This window comes from Phocoena phocoena, chromosome 16 (genome assembly GCF_963924675.1).
Source record: "Phocoena phocoena chromosome 16, mPhoPho1.1, whole genome shotgun sequence".
Classification (NCBI taxonomy): domain Eukaryota; kingdom Metazoa; phylum Chordata; class Mammalia; order Artiodactyla; family Phocoenidae; genus Phocoena; species Phocoena phocoena.
Genome location: NC_089234.1, coordinates 34,623,833 through 34,640,955, shown reverse-complemented (window position 1 = coordinate 34,640,955; position 17,123 = coordinate 34,623,833). Strand labels below are relative to the sequence as shown.

Sequence of the window (17,123 nt, the reverse complement as noted above, 5' to 3'; positions counted from 1 at the left end):
AGCGCTCTCACTGCTGTGGGCCTAGGTTCAGTCCCTGGTTGGGTACCTAAGATCCCACAAGCCATGTGGCACAGCCAAAAAAAAAAAAGAAAAGAAAAAAAGACACATACCTACAGTCTCTTTACCTTTTACCTGTCAAAATTGATCTCACCCTATGCAACACTGGAACTTATTTTCATAAACTTTTTTTGTAAAATAGCTTACCTCTTCAAAGATAGGGAGACTTTGCTTTTTTAATTGAGATATAATTGACATATAACATTTTATTAGTTTAAGCTGTATGGAAACGTATTTTAAAGATACAATTAAAAATAAAATTTCTTAAAAAGGAAAGATAAAAGATATCTTTGTAACATGAGAGTTCCCCATTGGTTAACTCTTCTCTTCTAATAATGTTGAAATTTTATAGCTTTCTCCTTGCAATTTTTGATGTTAAGTTTAATATTATATCCCAAACGGCTATTAATATTTTGCTTCATCTTTACATTCTTCATGCATGTAATAATGTCACAAAACTTTGCTGTTATAACGTTGATACACGTTATTCTGATATGAAATTTTGTGTACTGTGATTTTTTTTATTTTCTAGTTCCAGGAGTAGATTTTAGCATAACTCAGTTTGTAAGGAACCTTGGACTTGAACACCTAATGGATATATTTGAGAGAGAACAGGTAAGTACATGAGTTGTTTTGCTTGGTTTGGTGTTTGGGGGAACCTCAAGGGAAAAATAGAACATACTTGAAATGCCCTGAACCATTCAGCCTATTGAGGAGTGAAAAGGGTGTTTTTTTAAGAGACTGGAAATCAGTCAGTCTTCTAATTTGGTTTGTTCTTGGAATATCCATTTAGTTTATTAGCACATAAAAATTGTTTCTTATGTAGTAGCAGTAAAATAGCTTTCTTGAGTAAGTTTAGCGTGTTCATTTCTTAAAAGTAAGTTATCCTTGAGCTCAGTTTGTTCAATTCTGTTGTGTCAGTCACTACCCACTCTAAGCCTGACACTTTGCTAGCCACTATGGGGAGACACATAGACACACAAACTATATATCTGGGCGTTTCTAGAACAGTCCTAATTTAAAGTGTTCTGTCAGAATACAGTCACTGATTTTTTGAGTCCAGAAAATATAATTATTATAGACTTGCACCCCTAAGGAACTGCCGATCTAGTTAGTGAGCTATACCAAGAACATATAAAGAGTCAAGTTTTTGGCATAGAAATTATAAGAAAAAAAGGGTTACTACAAGCTGGACTGTTCAGGGAAAGCTTCATGGAAGATTTGTAAAAAAAAATACAGGATTTTAAAGAATGTCTTCAGTTTCACAAAATGGGAATAATATATTTGAGGTAAAAGGCTTAGTTTGAACAATGATGCTCAAGTTATCAGTTAGCATAGTCCAGAGTCTGTAGGAACATTACATTAAGACGTTGTGTAAATAGGTTGGCTGCAGAGTGATGGTAAAATAGTGTGCCTAAATGTGGCTAATTTGAAAATGCATTTTTGTTTTACAGTTTAGTTCTGCTCAGGTTCTTACATTAAATGAAAATAATGATATTTTTGGTAGTTCATGACTCAACTTTCTATTTAATTATCTGCAACTTTTCAGTTTCAGTTTAACAGCTGGTATGCTTTCATTTCTAATCTGTTTAGAATAATTTGAAATAAATGGATAAATCTAATACATTGTGAGAACACCAATATATGACTGTCTTCCAAACAAGTCTTCTAAACAGTTTCATTCTCTTTTGTAAGATCACTTTGGATGTATTAGTTGAGATGGGGCACAAGGAGCTGAAGGAGATTGGAATCAATGCTTATGGACATAGACACAAACTAATTAAAGGAGTTGAGAGACTTATCTCTGGGCAACAAGGTATTTCATTTTAAGTCATTGCTATCATCAGTTTAACAGCTTGCACAAAGGCAGCCCTCAACTTAGTAAATGATAATTTTAAAATCTGTAACAGAGAGTCTACTTAATAAGAAGCGTACTGAGTAGGATTCCAGAAACCTGGGATCAAATCTTAAATCTGCCACTGTTAAGCTTCCTGAGCTGCTGCCTTTAACTCTGTGAACCTAAGTGAAGTGTCTGGGCCATTGAGAAATGTGGGTGTTGCTTTATCTCTGAAGTTTTTCCCGTTATTTCCATTCACTTATTTCTGAAGTTATTGTAGCTCAAAAATTGTATGGTTCTAAAAGATCTGAAACTTGGATATCTAATATCTTATGGTAATATAATAGGTAATGACTAGGTGTTCAGGCCTGCCCATAAAATAATGTTGTGAATCTCTTTTGTTGTAGTTAAATTCTAAATACTTGCAGTAAAAATATTGGGGAACAAAAGAAAAACAAAAAAAATATTGGGGAATAGTAATGTTGCAACTAAAGAAACTTAGCAAAACAAAGTTGAATAATATTTTATTTCTCTTGAATGTTGATGTGTTAGGAAAATGCAAATTGCATTTGTTCAGTAGATATTCACACTTCCTGTATATCAGGTCTTGAGTATAAAAGATGAATTATTTTAGGTGTCCGAACCACATTTTAAGTTCATTGTTAAACTGAGGGAGTGATGTACCCCAGGGTCAGAAACATCCTGTAATTGAAGACCTGGCTGTACAACTGTGGTTAAAGACAAACCCCCATTAGCAAAAATGAGAGCATTTTTAGGGAAGGATGTATGCTAGCCAGGATAGGTCCATCTCTTGAAGAAGAAAAAAGAGAGCTTTGAAAATCAGGTGATTCAAGCTAAAGAATGTTTTAAACTGGAATTCTGGAATAGAATTGATTAAAGGTAGATGCACTTTACTTGCCTGATAGGAACTGGGGCAAAATATTTAAAATGCGAGATAGTCTTGGATATTTCTAGTATAGAAGACAAAATTTTATGAGATAAAGAAGAGGGAAGATTCATGGCTCCCTGGAATGTTAGTATGAAGAGGAGCTAGAACCCTCAGTTGTGGACTGGCATCATGACTCTACTAGAAAACACTGGATCTGGTAGGATAGAAGTTAAGATTGTTGAAAGGCTCAGGAAACAATGATGGAAACAGATACACCACCGCCTTCAAGTGTCAGGTACGTACCTCCATGCTGCCTCTGGTTATTCTGATAGCATCCAGCTACAATTTAGTAGGAACATTCATTCCTACATGGAGGAGAAACATCATGACACAGAATGACTCTGTCTGATCTAGCACATCAGGGTCACTTTCCTACATAAAGTTACCACCTTCCTCATTTTCATTTGAAGCCAAGATTCTATACCTATATTATACCCAATTTGCAACATGGAACCAGTGGCAAGCTTCTGACACTCTCTCATCTCGCTGACTTAACAGCCTTAGCTATCATTCAGTGCATCAAGTCAGTAGATTACTTTTTCTGGGACTTACCTGGTGGTGCAGTGGTTAATAATCCTCCTGCCAATACAGGGGACACAGGTTTGAGCCCTGGTCCGGGAAGATCCCACATGCCGTGGAGCAGCTAAGCCCTTGCACCACAACTGCCGAGCCTGTACTCTAGAGCCCGCGAGCCACAACTACTGAGCCCATGCGCAGCAACTGCTGAAGCCCACGCATCTAGAGTCCATGCTCCACAACAAGAGAAGCCACCACAGTGAGAAGCCCACACACCGCAACAAAGAGCAACCCCCGCTCGCTGTAACTAGCAAAAGCCTACGCGCAGCAACAAAGACCCAATGCAGCCAAAAATAAATAAATAAATTTTTTTTTTTTTTTAAATAGATTACTTGTTCTCATCTTTCAGCACTGATAAATGTCTTCTTGAGGCCATTAGAAGATGGCCTAGTCAAGTGTTTGTCACAGACTTTATTAAGTATTTTTTTCTATAAAATACCTTCTCTGTATAGTTTCCATACTTCCTGTAGACATTGTAATTCAGCCATATCTATACATCTTTATCAGAGTTTGGCATGTTGGTGGTAGTGCTGTTACTCAGACCAGAACAGTGCTCTTAGTCTCCAGAGGCAAACCATCATGCATTAACCCAACAGTAAAGGATCTGAGCCCTAACTCAGAAAACAGTGGAGCTCTGGAGATCTTGTAGAGATTAAAGGAGAGTTGTGTTACAGTTGTAACAAAGAAATTAGAAAATTCTGTTTTAAGATTCCATTTAAAAAGCTTTTGTGAGAGTAAAGATACAAAAATATATATGATTATCTTGACTGTTGACATTCAGAAAATATGACAAATTCATTGCTGAATTAAAGAATCTATCATGGGTTAGAATAAGCATTCCATCGTTAGTAGACTTTATGACTTCTCATTTTTGGATGATTTAAAATTACCTAAGGCCACGCAAGTTTCTTCCTCAGTTTCACAAATAAAGGGACCAAATGCTGAAAGGGCTGCCTAGTTAATAAAGGAAATAATTTGAAGAAGAAAACATGTGACAAATAGTAAATAAAGAATAGAAAGATTTTCTGAACAAAACCCTTGTGACTTGTAAGATTAAAAAAAACAGTCATCTAAATGCAGTGTGATATTCTGGTTTGGATCCTGGTAAAGTAAAAGGACATTAGTGGGGAAAACTGGTGAAATCCGAATAAAATCTGAACTTTACTTAATTTTTGACAGGTGTACTATGATTGTGTAAAATGGTAACATTAAGGAAACATTAATGTTCCTGATGGTAACATTAGGAAGTGGAGTGAGAGCACACAGGAACTCTCAGTGCTCTCAGCCTTCCTGTAAATCTAAATTATCCTAAAATAAAAAGTTTTTTAAAATTGGTAGTAAGCATCAGATAAATTAGGTGGTTGTTTTGGGTTGATGTTTATTGGGGGTTTTTTTTTGGCAAATTTTTTTTTACCTTTAAATTTTATTTGATAGGTCTTAACCCATACTTAACTCTGAACACCTCTGGAAGTGGAACAATTCTCATAGATCTGTCTCCTGATGATAAAGAGTTTCAGTCTGTGGAGGAAGAGGTATGTTCATATACCTTAAATAAATGTTGGTTCAGTAGGCTAAATTTCCCAGAAGTTTCCAGATCTACTTGAACATGTATGTAGCAGGGTTTTTTAATGTCCCTAACTCTTTACCACCTGGAAAACTTCTGAAATCAGCATTTGAAGTACACTATCTCAGTAAACCTTAATTCTAATAACTTGGTTTAGCACTACAATTAATACACAGAATTCTGTTGAAGAAGAGGTTGCTAATACTTTGCTCCTTCATGAAGGCAATTGCAAAGCCCAGTATCTTAGACAAGACCCAGAACATGTGAATGCTACTTATCTAGGAAATTTTTTTCTAGCTTTCTTTCCATAAAACTCTTGGATCCACCAAAATCTTAGAATACGGCCTTGCACTTTGAAGAACATCATACCCTAAATGTGTGAGCTGAGCACAGAGATACAAAGTTGAGTGAGACTTAGTTCTAAAGCTCAGGAAACTCCAACTCTCAATGAAATACAAATTGTGCTTTATTAGAGCAAAACAAATGGGAACAAATCATTGGGGTTTTTTTTGGTATGTGAAGTGGTTGGCTTTGTATGTTTAGCTCACCTATGCATCTGCTTGTTTCTTTTTCTTCCTGTAGTTTGCATTATATAATTTTCACCTATATGTATTTTTAGATTGATTGTATTAGCTATCTGCTATCCCTCAAAAATAGTATGTGTGAACTTATAGAATTCATTCCTTAAACAACAAAAATGTTAAAAACCCATTTTGTATCCTCAAAAATAGAATCCTATGAGTCAAGAACCATGTTCCCTAAATCAAAAAAAAACACAAAAGCTAATGCACGTATATTTGGAATATTTTTCTGTCAGATGCAGAGTACAGTCCGAGAGCACAGAGATGGAGGTCATGCAGGTGGAATCTTCAACAGATACAATATTCTCAAGGTAATAAGTTAGTGGAAATAAAGTTTGCTGAGACCATAGTTTTCAAAGCCTGAAGCCATGATTAACTTTCACAAGAATGTAATCTGTCCAGCCCAATAAGTCTTTCACAGGGCATATGGGGATATTTTGGGAAAGAATATGTCCTTGGAAGGTTAAGATCCTCAAATCTCTGTACTAAACACTAGTTCAGCCTCTGTTGAACATATTTAAGTTTAGGGATTATGCTTTATCTTGGGGTAAAGGTAAATCCTGCAGGTTTAGGACTTTAAATATGTAAACTACTATTAAGGTACTCTGTTGTAACAAAGTTGAATTTTTTTGTGACTCATGGAAGGACTCCCATCTTTATAATTGCACCATGGTTTGTTTGTCCTAACTGTGACTACTCCAGGTTTCTGTGAGTCCCCACATACACCAATTTTTGGTAATTTTAATAGTACTCCTTCTATACCTTCCATCTTTCCAAAAATAGTCTTTAAAAAAAGTGTTTTAAAGAGAGTCCTGACTGTTATTGATATCATTTCTTCTTCTCAGGACCTTTTTCAGCTTTGCTAGTTTGTGTTGTTGTTGTTTAAGCTATATAGCAACCAAACTGCATACTCTACTTGAGATGCATAGTGATTTTCTATTAACTACATTGATATATTCTTAATCATTATAAGAGTTAGAGTTATAATTAAACTGTGGCAAGTATCTTTCTAATACCTAAATTTTAAACTCAAAGGTGAACAGTATCAAATCTTTCAGCTGTGTTGTATTACTGTTTCACAATAATATACTATTATGAGTATACTAATAGATGTCATATTTTAGAATTAGTGAATACTAAAATTATTCGTTGAGATTGCTCTGTTCATACTATTTAGAAATAAGATGATATAAAACAAGCACACATTATTCAGGTGAAACGGTTATTCTTCTGGGAGCTGTATTTTATTAGTTCATATCATAGTATGACCTGAGTGACATCTTGAGATTTCTATTCATGGATATATATATAGTAATTTTTAATAAGACAAATAATTATTCCTACTACAGGCAAATTTCAGTCAAGTCCCTTTTGTGTGCAAGCAGTAACAGAATGTGTAGAGGTTTGTTAAGGGTGCAGGCAGGGAAGAGAATATGTGTTTGATTTCCAAAGTTACTGAATTTGGGAGGTATGCTGTTTTCTTCCTCTATAAAGGTATTTTAATGTAATATCTAATAAAAGTTTTTTCATTGATAAAACTTTGTTCCCTTTTATTTTTAAACATTAATGAGCTCTGTTTATGCCAGTTGTGTGCCTTGATTATGTCTGTGATGGTATTTTGAGTTAATTTGAACCAAGACTAAAACCACCAGCTCCCAGATGTGTTCTAGGACCAGCAGGGGGCTGTAGCACCCTTAAATACAGCTAAGAAACAGAACTAGGATTGTAAATTTTGACAGTACTCCTAATGAAACCAGTATCCATCTTTAACTCTTCTCCAGACAAATTTTAGGAATTGGAGGGGTAGGGAGGGATAGAGGGAGTACTAGGTAGGTGTATGTGTTTGTGTGTGTGTGTGTGTGTGTGTTTGGTGTGGCTATTTCAATTTTTTTTAACATCTTTATTGGAGTATAATTGCTTTACAATGGTGTGTTAGTTTTTGCTTTATAACAAAGTGAATCAGCTATACATATACGTATATCCCCATATCCCCTCCCTCTTGCGTCTCCCTCCCACCCTCCCTATCCCACCCCTCTAGGTGGTCACAAAGCCCTGAGCTGATCTTGCTGTGCTACGCAGCTGCTTCCCACTAGCTATCTGTTTTACATTTGGTAGTGTATATATGTCCATGCCACTCTCTCACTTCGTCCCAGCTTACCCTTCCCCCTCCCCGTGTCCTCAGTCCATTCTCTACGTCTGCATCTTTATTCCTGTCCTGCCCCTAGGTTCTTCATAACCTTTTTTTTTTAATTCCATATATATGTGTTAGCATATGGTATTTGTCTTTCTCTTTCTGACTTGCTTCACTCTGTATGACAGACTCCAGGTCAATCCACCTCACTACAAATAACTCAATTGCGTTTCTTTTTATGGCTGAGTAATATTCCATTGTATATATGTGTCACATCTTCTTTATCCATTCATCCGATGATGGACACTTAGGTTGTTTCCATCTCTGGGCTATTGTAAATAGAGCTGCAGTGAACATTTTGGTACATGACTCTTTTTGAATTATGGTTTTCTCAGGGTATATGCCCAGTACTGGGATTGCTGGGTCATATGGTAGTTCTATTTTTAGTTTTTTAAGGAACCTCCATACTGTTCTCCATAGTGGCTGTACCAATTCACATTCCCACCAGCAGTGCAAAAGGGTTCCCTTTTCTCCACACCCTCTCCAGCATTTATTGTTTGTAGATTTTCTGATGATGACCATTCTGACTTGTGTATTTCAAATATTTTTAATTAAAAACAGATAAAGATGGTACTTTGAGCCAGATAAAGCAGGGGGGAAAGGATAGTATTCTCTTTCTTATACTTCCATACAGAACTCAGCATGTCTGATTTGGAGATGTTTTAGTAATAATTCTAAAGTAATGAGAATGGAAGTATTTTAATCAATTAACAGTACTCTTGACCTTTACATGTAGCTTTTTTCCCCTTTGTAGTTTTTTGATTTCCAAAATGTACCTATATTTCCATTTTTATGGTTGGGTTAAAGTTTTTTAGCTGACTAAAAATAACACATAATTTATATTTCAGAGAAAAGTTTTGCCTCTCTTCTGGCCCTATGTGGCCCATTTTTGGATAAGATTAATTATTATGATCTAGAGATTTTATTTTTCTGGTTTCTTTTTAAAGATTCAGAAAGTTTGTAACAAGAAACTATGGGAAAGATATACTCACAGGAGGAAAGAAGTTTCTGAAGAAAACCACAACCATGCAAATGAAAGAATGCTATTTCATGGTAAGATTCCTCTCCCCCAACCCTACCACCATCCTCCTCCGCATTTTTTGTCAGGTTTGAAATAATAATGAATCTGTATATTCCTCATGTTATTTTTAAAAAATAAATAGTATTTCTGTAAATCTTTAAATTTATATTTTTTTGTGATTTTTTTTTTTGGCTGTGTTGGGTCTACGTTGCTGTGCATGGGCTTTTCTCCAGTTGCGGCGAGCAGGGTCTACTCTTCGTTGCAGTGCGCGGGCTTCTCACTGCAGTGGCTTCTCTTGTTGAGAAGCACAGGCTCTAGGCATGTGAGCTTCAATAGTTGTGGCGCATGGGCTCAGTAGTTGTGGCTCGCAGGCTCTAGAGCACAGGCTCAGTAGTTGTGGTGCACGGGCTTTTTTGCTCTGTGGCATGTGGGATCTTCCAGACCAGGGATCCAACCCGTGTCCTTGCATTTGCAGGCGGATTCTTAACCACTGCGCCACCAGGGAAGTCCCTGTATTTTTAACGTCTTTTGAGTTTGTATGTTTTACAGTGGGTCATGTATAAATAGGATTACTATAACAGAAAAAGTATAGAAATGAGAATGTTGACTATTCATATTTTCCCTTTTATTTTAATATAGTTGATTTTGTGTGATGATTACTCTGAAAAATGGTGTTTTACTTTTAACTGGTTGGGTGAATTAAAATTAAAATAAGATCTGAAAATTGCCTCGGAAGAATATATGCATCCTGTTCTGACTGATTCTAAGTGTCAAGGCCACATTTAACTTCAGCGAAAAGAGCCACTGTCATTGAACCTATGGAGTTCAATGAGAACTTTTGTTGAATTGCAAGCACCATTACTTGTCATTCTTGAAATTTCCTGTTTATGTTGCAAGTTAGTAGGTGTTGATGATTGGTGTTTCGTGTTTATAGCAAAGATTAATATAGATATTAATGTAGTGTTTATCAAGTCTTCAAGCACATTATCCATGATTGGTCCAGTCTGTTCCTTCAGTTGGCTTTGATTGCAGAAAATTTTTAGAGACTGGTAAAGTTCTATAAAACACAACATTTAAATTTCACAGTCCCCTGGAAGAATGGCTATAGCAGACTGAATTGGTATATAATATCTAAATGGTACTTCTCATTCCAAAACCCTAAAAATCATCATGATAATTTCTTGGCACAGAGCATATTTATTTATGTATTGACTTGATGGTTGTAATGAATAATTTTTTCTGTTTTATAATAGAAATGGTTTTGGGTTTTCCAAATTCAAATAAGTTATTGTATTCTTCAGTATTTCTGTAAAGTGGAATTCAGTGTATTTTCCTGTCCCTTTGTGAACAGGGACACTGATCTTGATGGATCAGTTAGTTGTGTTATACTGGCTTTTCCCAACCCCCAGCCTCACTCCACTCCCTGGCCTGGTACCCATGCTTAGTACCTCCTCTCCTTTGGCTAAGCTCCTTCTTGGCACACGTGCAAGGAAGGAGGAGAAAGAAGTCAATATGTAGGGAATGAAGGAACACACCACATTTACAGTTGAAATCTGGTACTAGCAAGTGATAAAAGGCAGAGAAGTGGAAGGATAGGAGAGAAGAGGTGTAAAGAAGAAAATGAACATGAAAAGATCACTTTGGCCACTTTTGATATCTAGAAAAAGTACACAGATGTGGGCATCATTGCATGACCTAATTGCATTCAGCCTTGCCATAAGAGGTGAATTATGAGACTCTTGGTTCTGGATATGTATGAATTTGGGGCCTGGAATTTGATAACTCTAGCATTGATATTTCAGGTGATCTGTTTGTTTTTCTAGTTGAATCTGTATGTGTACTTACTTTGGCATCTGAACCACCACCCTGTTAGAAACATTCATTCATATTAGCAATTCTTCAAAAATAACTATTTATTCTAAAGTGGTGAGCTAGCTGACAGTTAACTTGTTAACCCTTGTGTTTTGAATTTGCTTTATTGTGGTGGTGGTGTATATATGTTTAAGAATTTAACTTCTAAGAGGCTTTAGTCTTTGTTCTTTTTCTTCTAAGATAATTTTAAAATGTTATGTATTTATATGTATTTTAGGGTCTCCCTTTGTGAATGCAATTATTCATAAAGGCTTTGACGAAAGGCATGCCTACATAGGTGGCATGTTTGGAGCTGGGATCTATTTTGCTGAAAACTCTTCCAAAAGCAATCAGTATGTGTATGGAATCGGAGGAGGTACTGGGTGTCCAGTACACAAAGACAGATCTTGTTACATTTGCCACAGGTAAGAGATCACTCGTTCTTCTTTATTTTGATAAGAATCAGATAAGAACTGGTTTCAAATTTGAGAAATTTGGGGGGCACAACATTATCTCGGACAACTTTAGGAATCCAAGCTAGTCATATTTCAGGTTGCTTTTGGTCCTTTCACCAGTTCTAGTAATGGTTAATATTTATTAAATGATCTGTATGGACCAAGCACAGTTCTACACACTTGACCTCTTCAACTCATTCAATCATTAGAGCATATGGTGCTTTTAGAATATGGAATAGAAGATATCACTGGGCATGAAGGAGATTTTATTGTGGACTGTTTTAAAATCTAGTATTCAAAGGCTAAAATGGCATTACTTGTTAACACCTAATCATTTCATGACAGTGTGTGAGGGAGCCTCTCTTCCAGTGTGATAGTGATCTTAATCCTCAATCTGTGATGTTACTACTCAAAAAGTTACAATAAAATACATCAGCCCCTTTAGAAAGCACATTATCAAAGAACTACTTTGTACTTTTTTCCTACTTTCAGTTACCCTGGTCTAACTCAGTTGTTAAAATCATTCAAATGACTTGGGTAATTGATAAAATCCTTATAGGTAAATAAATTATCTTTCACCATTTGAAAAATCAAGTAAGATTAATTACTGAGGTTTATTCTATAGTTAGGACACTGCTTATGAAGACCTAAAACAGTAACTATCAAACATGAGCAAGCTCAGAATCACCTAGACAGCTATAGTAAAAACAAAGATTCCGGTGCCACGCGTCCTGAGTTGTTGATTTAGTAGGTGGAGCCCTAGAACTTGAATTTCTGCCAGTTTCTACCAAGTTCCTAGCTGATGCTGAAGCTTCTGATCACTGATGTAGAAACCCTAGAGCAGTAGTTCTCAGCTTTGGCAGCACATTGGAGTTACCTAAGGGGCTTTAAAAACTAATGCCTGTGTCCCACCCTCAAGAGATTTTCACATAATTGGTCTGGGGTCTGGTCTGTGCATGGGATTTTTAAAACCTTCCCAGCTGACATTGAAAGGTTACCGAGGGTAAAGGACTGTAGTCCTGAAGGGAAACAAAGACTGTTTATGTTTTGTTCTTGTTGTTTGCCCCCTAAATTTAGACTCACATAGGTATCTACAGTCAGTCCTCTTGGGTATGACCTCCCACCCATTTCTATTTTAGATCATAAGTTGGAATGGTTAGGAGACTTGTAATTTCTTGAGATTCTGTAAATTGAACATTGCTACTTTTACTTGTCATATATTATCTGGAGGCTAAATAGTTCTGATTATTAATATTAGTAGTAAGCATTGTTCGAGTACCTCTTCTCAGCTGTCTTTGGAGTAGTATGCTTGTATGTCTGGAAATAAGTTTATTTATTAACTTAAGATTTCTGTATGCTGGATTATCATGGGACTGATTGTGACTATAATAGAAAATCTATTAGAAACGCTAAGAAGGGCTTCCCTGGTGGCACAGTGGTTAAGAATCCGCCTGCCAATGCAAAGGACACGGGTTTGAGCCCTGGTCCGGGAAGATCCCACATGCCACGGAGCATCTAAGCCCGTGCACCACAACTACTGAGCCTGCTCTCTAGAGCCCACAAGCCACAACTACCGAAGCCCATGCACCTAGAGCCTGTGCTCCATAAGAGAAGCCACCTTAATGAGAGGCCTGCGCACCGCAACGAAGAGTAACCCCCGCTCTAAGAAGGTTTCCATAGGGCATATTTAGAATAAAAAGTACATAGCCCGTCTTCTTTGGAGACAGAATCATCAATTAGTCCATCAAATCTCCTCTTCTCCTATGTAGAAAAAAGGAAATTAGAGAGAGAAACAATGAAGTAATAAAAAGTTCATTGGATCTAAGGAAGGCCAATCATGCCTGTGGGGAGTGGGAAAGTAATACTTAAAACTTCTGGTGAGGGAAGACCTATTTGGAGATGTGACATTTCAGCTGAAACTTGAAAAATGAATATTAGCCAGTAGAAGAGTGGTAGAATAATATCATTCTAGATGATAGAGGAAACAGTATGTCTGATGGCCATAGGGCAAGAAAGTTTGGCCTGTGGGAAGAAAAACTAATGCTCCTGGGCATAGTGAACCAGAGTAAAATTCAAGAATTTAGAGCCATTAAAAGGAATTTGGATTTTCTTCTAGGCACAGTTAGTAGCCTCTAAAAGGTTTTAAGCAGAAAAGCGATGCAATCTGATTTATGGTTTCTGTTGTTTGTTGTTTTTTTCCCCTAAATCACTGGTTGCTTGGATGGAAAATAATTTAGACAAGAATTAGAGTAGAGGACTTCCCTGGTGGTGCAGTGGTTGACGGTCCGCCTGCCGATGCAGGAGACACGGGTTCGTGCCCCGGTCCGGGAAGATCCCACGTGCCACGGAGCGGCTGGGCCCGTGAGCCGTGGCCGCTGGGCCTGCGCATCCGGAGCCTGTGCTCCGCAACAGGAGAGGCCACAGCAGTGAGAGGCCCGCGTACCGCAAAAAAAAAAAGAATTACAGTAGAAACAGAAAGACTAGTTCAAAGGCCATTGTTACAGTCCAGGTGAAAATTCAAAGGCCATTGTTACAGTCCAGGTGAAAATTTTGGTGATTTGGACTCAATAGTGACAGTAGAGTTAAGAGAAGAGAATGGATTTCAATACATTTTGAAAGTGGAATCCACAGGACTTACCTGGGTAAATGTTCAACTTTGTAAGGCACTTCATGGAAGCCCCTTAAAACCTCCTCCTCCTTCCCACTTGGGCTATGATTTGTGCTTTTGCTGGGATACAAACAGGATGGCAGAGTCTATATCACTTTAAGATTATTACAATCGCTATAAGATATCATTTTATAGTTAAAATAAGGATTAATTAAAGTGACAAATTCTTTCATTAGTGAGAGTAGTAGAAGACATTCTTACAAAGTTCTTTAAAGGGTAAAATGATAGAAACAACCATAAGTGTTCATGTATAAATGCATTAAAAAGCTTATGTAGTGTACATAAATAAAATTGTCATGTACGACTTGTCTTCAGGGAGATCTTTTCCTTTTCACGTGTTACAGGCAGCTGCTCTTTTGCCGGGTAACCTTGGGAAAGTCTTTCCTGCAGTTCAGTGCAATGAAAATGGCACATTCTCCTCCAGGACATCACTCAGTCACTGGTCGACCCAGTGTAAATGGACTAGCATTAGCTGAATATGTAATTTACAGAGGAGAACAGGTAATTCAGTTTTATTTGCTCATCTTCAAAAATGCTTTAGAGCCATACTTTAACCTCTTACTAATCTTTTAAATTGACAAGGCATATTGCCTTAAGAGCTGGATTTCTTTTTTTTTTTTTTTGGATTTCTTTTTAACTCATATTTGGAAATTATTTCAGGCTTAAAGAAAAATTGCAAAAATAATAAAGAGAATTCCCTTATAACCTTTACCCAGATCTTCCAAATGTTAACATTTTAGCATTCTCTCTTTCTCCTTTATCATGCTCTCCCTACTGTATGTGTGTATACTTTTTTTTTTTTCTGAGCTGCTTGGAAGTAGGTAATAGGCATCTTTCTTTACCCTTAAATTCTTCAGTGTGTATTTCCTAAAAACAAGGACAGTCCCTTAAAATTGTCAAAATCAGGAAAATATCATTAATGTAATATATCTAACCTACAGACCTTATTCAGATTTTGTCAACCATACTTTTTTTTTAGCTTCTGTAAAATATAATTAGACTCCTATATTTAATAGTTAACCTCTCTGTAGCAAAGAAATGTATAATTCCCTCTTGCTCTTAGTGACATAGATCCAGTCAAAAGCATCTCTAGAGCGTTGTGTACTGGGGATACATATCAGGATCACCTCAGTTATTAAAAACAAACACATGCTTAATACTCATCCTAGACCTGCTGATTGAGAGTCTAAGGGATTGGAGTCAAGGTAAGGCTGTTTTGGGAAAATCCCCTTTGATGATTCTGATCCACAGCACTAATTTAGAACCTCTTCCCTAGGAATCCTTATAATAAGTCTCCTTTCAAAAAATTTGTTTACCAATATTTGAATTAATCTTTCTCTTCTAGGCTTATCCTGAATATTTAATTACTTACCAGATTGTAAGGCCTGAAGGTATGGTTGATGGATAAATAGTTGTTTTAGGAAACTAGCAACACTGAACCTAAAATCATCTAAGCAGCTGGTGGCCTCGTAAGTTTTACTCCTTTGCTGAGAAAAATCATCTTGTCCACAAGCCTGTGGCAAAAGGTTAAAAATGTGAAAGGATTTTAACATTCTGACTTGATAAAGCTTTAATAATGTACAGTGTTTTCTAAATATTTCCTGTTTTTCAGCACTTTAACAGATGCCATTCCAGGTTAAACTGGGTTTGTCTGTACTAAATTATAAACAGAGTTAACTTGAATCTTTTATACGTTATACATTGATTCTAACAGAAACTGTAATTCCCCTCAACAGAACTCATTTTACTAATATAGTACTGTGTTCTTTAAAACACAGCATTTACACTGAATACAGTTTCATTTGTAAAACTGTAAATAAGAGCTTTTGTATTAGCCCCATATTTATTTACATTGCTTTGTAATATAAATCTACTGTTTTAGAACTGCAGCGGTTTACAGGTTTTTTTCATATGTACTGCTCATCTGTACTTCATCTTGCATCATCATGATTGAATGATCTTTTACCTTTGATTCCAGAGGCTATGTTGAGTCGTTAGCAGAGACCTTGTCACTTGGGAAGGATTGATTCATCAGATTTAATTTGCTGATGGAAGCATTTATGTCTCATTAGAAGTCTTTCCCATTTAAGAGCTTGTTTCATAAATACTCTGGGAGTTTAATTTGTGATAACTTTGTACGTATAACACACATTCCAAAGAGCTCTAACTATGATGGTCCTGATTATTAAAGACACTTCTTTACTAGCCTCAAACTCTGGGTTTCACATTGGAAAATTTTCTCATGTCATTTTGTGAAAATTAGAGCAAGAGCTTCTATTTTTTAGAGAGGCTAAATCCTGCCACTGAACAATTATAGTGTTCTTTTCATGGAATGTAAATAGGAAGTTGAATTTTCAGATGTGGGAAGGGTAATCCTGAAATTTTTCCAGCCTGTTCTAATTAGCTTAAATCTAAAAGGAAAAATGTAGCAGATGGGAGTGGGTAGTTTTTTCTCCGAAGTTATTTTTCTCCTGTTCTTTTTCTTTGGCCTTACTGTTTTACTTATAGCCAGTCTGTACACCATAGGTAAGCTCAACCCAAAACCATGAAATGTAGGTGTCCCAGTTCTCTCCTGGCCTCCTGAATAGGCAGGTGCCGTGAAATGGTGCTTCCGCTCCTGGGTTGCCTCATCATGACATGGTACACCCACTTGGAAATAACGCTTTGTTTATGCACCACCTGGTGACCAGGCTTGTTGGGCAGCTGTGGAGGGGAATGCTATCCCATAAAATGCCATTCCTATTTTTTAACATAAAACTATATTTTCCATGAAATATGCTAAAGCATCTTGGTACAGAGACATGAGTTACAGCTTGGCAGTCTGTTTGTTGACTGTAGTTCTCTCAGAAGTCAACGCAAGATTGTTAACCATTAAATCTTTGTTATTGAGGCTGTTCCCCTTCACTCTGTACCAGTTCACATTTGTTTTACATTTTATTCGGTCTCTAAATTAACTGGGCTTTTGCAGTAACTTGTACATAAAGTGCTAGAAAATCATGTTTCTTGTCTTGAGTAAGAGTTAATCACAGTAAATGTATTGCATATCTGGAGTTGTGTTTCTATGATGTAAATTGTGATCATTTAAGAGGTCAATTCCTGACCATGAAGTGCTTTATACAGCTCTCTAATAATGGCAGATATCCTAACTTCATTCTTGGAACACAAATGGAGTATGCCAAATTTTATGTAATTTTTCAGGTTCTGGAAGCTTCTAGGTTTTATAATTAGAAGATAATGAGATGAGTTAATGGAGTTTATATTTACATACCTTATCTCTCAACATTTAGCCCATATTGCTCACCCTATGAGTGACTCTGGAATTGCTTATCATGTAAAATCATCATGGTCTATGAGTTTATGATATTGCAGCCTG

The 17,123-nt window shown here is 36.6% G+C and overlaps 1 protein-coding gene across 1 annotated transcript in view; it reads left to right on the top strand.

Annotated features, from left to right (window-relative positions):
- Positions 1-15,158, top strand: part of TNKS2 (tankyrase 2) — a 60,901-nt gene extending 45,743 nt beyond the window's left edge. The window contains exons 20-27 of the mRNA XM_065893814.1: positions 590-672; positions 1,753-1,873; positions 4,854-4,951; positions 5,801-5,875; positions 8,703-8,808; positions 10,866-11,052; positions 14,095-14,251; positions 15,096-15,158. Of these exons, the coding sequence (XP_065749886.1) occupies positions 590-672; positions 1,753-1,873; positions 4,854-4,951; positions 5,801-5,875; positions 8,703-8,808; positions 10,866-11,052; positions 14,095-14,251; positions 15,096-15,158 (890 nt within the window). The remainder of the gene's footprint in view (positions 1-589; positions 673-1,752; positions 1,874-4,853; positions 4,952-5,800; positions 5,876-8,702; positions 8,809-10,865; positions 11,053-14,094; positions 14,252-15,095) is intronic.
- Positions 15,159-17,123: the final 1,965 nt, after the last annotated feature.